The sequence below is a fragment of the Dendroctonus ponderosae genome, unplaced genomic scaffold, assembly GCF_020466585.1.
Source record: "Dendroctonus ponderosae isolate FM_Combo_2020 unplaced genomic scaffold, Dpon_F_20191213v2 Dpon_F_20191213_6, whole genome shotgun sequence".
NCBI lineage: Eukaryota > Metazoa > Arthropoda > Insecta > Coleoptera > Curculionidae > Dendroctonus > Dendroctonus ponderosae.
This window is the reverse complement of record NW_026018814.1, coordinates 3,700,662-3,702,992: the sequence shown is the minus strand read 5'-3', so window position 1 is coordinate 3,702,992 and position 2,331 is coordinate 3,700,662. Positions and strand designations below refer to the sequence as shown.

General features: G+C 48.2%; 3 protein-coding genes and 1 long non-coding RNA gene across 8 annotated transcripts in view; 3 read left to right on the top strand and 1 right to left on the bottom strand.

Moving 5' to 3' along the window:
* LOC125504894 overlaps positions 1-2,331 on the top strand; it is a 60,061-nt gene that overhangs the window by 48,959 nt on the left and 8,771 nt on the right. The window lies entirely within an intron of this gene.
* Positions 1-2,331, top strand: part of LOC109534746 (cilia- and flagella-associated protein 410-like) — a 10,285-nt gene that overhangs the window by 2,348 nt on the left and 5,606 nt on the right. The gene's annotated exons all lie outside the window — the stretch shown is intronic.
* LOC109538140 (E3 ubiquitin-protein ligase MARCHF3) lies at positions 158-1,852 on the top strand. Its single transcript, XM_019905270.2, has one exon. The coding sequence runs from the start codon at positions 479-481 to the stop codon at positions 1,469-1,471; it is 993 nt and encodes a 330-aa protein (XP_019760829.2). The 5' UTR covers positions 158-478; the 3' UTR covers positions 1,472-1,852.
* Positions 2,240-2,331, bottom strand: part of LOC109534156 (dimethyladenosine transferase 1, mitochondrial) — a 179,795-nt gene continuing 179,703 nt past the window's right edge. For both annotated transcript variants that reach the window (XR_007281778.1, XM_048667558.1), the window contains exon 2: positions 2,240-2,323. The gene's annotated coding sequence lies outside the window, so the exon portion shown is untranslated. The remainder of the gene's footprint in view (positions 2,324-2,331) is intronic.

Sequence of the window (2,331 nt, the reverse complement as noted above, 5' to 3'; positions counted from 1 at the left end):
ATCTCTGGAATGATGTAAAAACGAGCGTTCTTGCTCATTTTGCTTCCGAGAAACATGCGAAACGGGACGGAAAACATGAAATTTTGCAATAATCTAGCTCCACCCTTGCACAAAACGACGATCATTTTTCTAATTTCATAGATAACAGAAGACTGTATTTTTTCTACATAACTGCACTTAAGCACCCCTATCGATTCCACATTGCAAACGCTCCGCATGTGGGTGCGATTTTTGGACGGTGTGGATTTATTGCCAGTGGAAGTGTGCGGATAATTACACGATCACTACCAAAAATAGTGGCGACAACCATTTTTGCTAATTGAACGCGCTCTTCCCATATATGTAAATAGTAAACAAAGCGCGAAGAGTTTTCGCCCGACACGTTAAAATCAACACGCTCCCAAGTCAATGTCGCTTCATTAGCTGGTCGTTGTCACCTACCCATCAACATCACACCATCATCGTCAAAATTCCCAGTATGCAAAAGGGCCCCAACTCCCGCAAGAAGAACAAGGACACCTTTGTTACCATCGTGCTCACAGAGTCCACCTCCAGTCTACTGAACTTAGACCTGCCGCCATTGGAGCGGACCCATCCGGACGACTCTCGGCTGTGCATCATCACCGAGAAGGAGTTGAGGGCCCTCAAGCGGCCGGATCCCAAGCCTGGCCCCTCCCAGCGACATCTCCAGATCGGCTCCGACGTCGGCCTCTTCACCACCAGCAATTGCTCTTCGAACAGCGAGCTGTGCGAATCATCAAGCGCCAGCATCAGCGCCAACGCCTCTTCTGAGGCTCACATGGAAAAGGCGGCGGTAGTGCCACATCCGCTGGTGTCGGTGCGCAGCAAAGCCCATGCAGATAAGCTGCGCCTGGATGGGAGCAGCCTCTTGGTATCCATGCTGGAAGACGACTCGCGGCTGTCCGGGGATCTGATTTGCCGCATCTGCCACGGTGGGGAGAGCATCGACGATTTGCTCACGCCCTGCCGGTGTCGTGGCACCATCGCATTGGTGCACCTCAAGTGCCTGGAGCGGTGGCTCAAAGAGTCCAATCACAGTACCTGCGAGCTGTGCCAGCACCATTTCCGAGTAATCAGAGAGCCGCAGTTCAGCGTGCTCTGGTCTATCCTGATGTTTTTGCGCCACCCCGGGCTCCACCTGAAGGAAATCGTGCTCGACCTGGTGGCGTTCAGCATCTACACGCCCTCAGCGGTGGCGTCCACCTACATGCTGATGCTGATATGCGAAGCTCTGGTCAAGAACAACATCGTCACCACCGGCTCCCTCTCCTCACACATCATTGCCTTTTCTGCCGTCTTCGGCATGGCCGCCATCGACTTCACCTACTCCTCCTGGCTGATTGTCTCTCTGCAGCGCCACGTCGACGCTTGGAGGGAGTGGTACGGCGCCCATTCGCGCCTCAGAGTCGTCCTGCCCAAGACTAAGATGCGGCCTGCCAGGCACAAATAGCGTGCGTGCATGCGAAAAGCCGGCCGCAAGTTGTGTGCGACCTTGCCGCATGGGATGTGAATAATCGGTTCCTTGTAGGGCAAGTTTCTCTGCCCACCTGTGACTCACTTTTTTGCATAATCAAGTCGTTGATGGATGTGTGGGCAAACAAAGGCCTCGCATCAGATTAGGCGAAGGGCCGTATACCGGCCCGGCCTTGGCTATGCAGATTTTATCGGCTTCTACTACAACTTTAGCCCAGTCTATGCAGTTATTATAAGAGACTATAGTTGACACGCCGAACAGATGCAGTAATAAAAATGCGTGCACAGAGCATCAGGGGTTGCTATTGCGTATAGACGAGGCGATTTATCCTCGTTTTAAATAAAAACATAAAACTATTGGGATGTTTAAATGTCATATTGTTAATGGACACTGTAAATTTTTAAATATTTCACAAATATGTTACAGAACAATGGAACACATTGTTAACACACACAATATATTATTTCTTAAAACTAAATGTCAGAATCCGATGATGAAGTGTTTTCATCTAAATTTATTACAAGCGGTTGGACCTCAATTTCCAGCATAGCATCCATCGTCCACATGCGCTTTTCTTCTTTGATAATATGACCAACAGCTTTTTTTCCAATTTTGTGGAGTCACATTTTGCACTATTTTGTTTAGTGGTTTATTCGAATAGTAAAATTATTCGAATATTCAAATATCAAACGAATATTCGAGTGTGGGGCGCTCGTTTATACTTAGTAACAAGTAAACATGAACTACTATAAAAACATATATTTACACTCCCAAACGGTAGACAATGTGTAATGGCAGTTCGTCAGGTGGTCGATCGAGAGAATACATCTGAAATC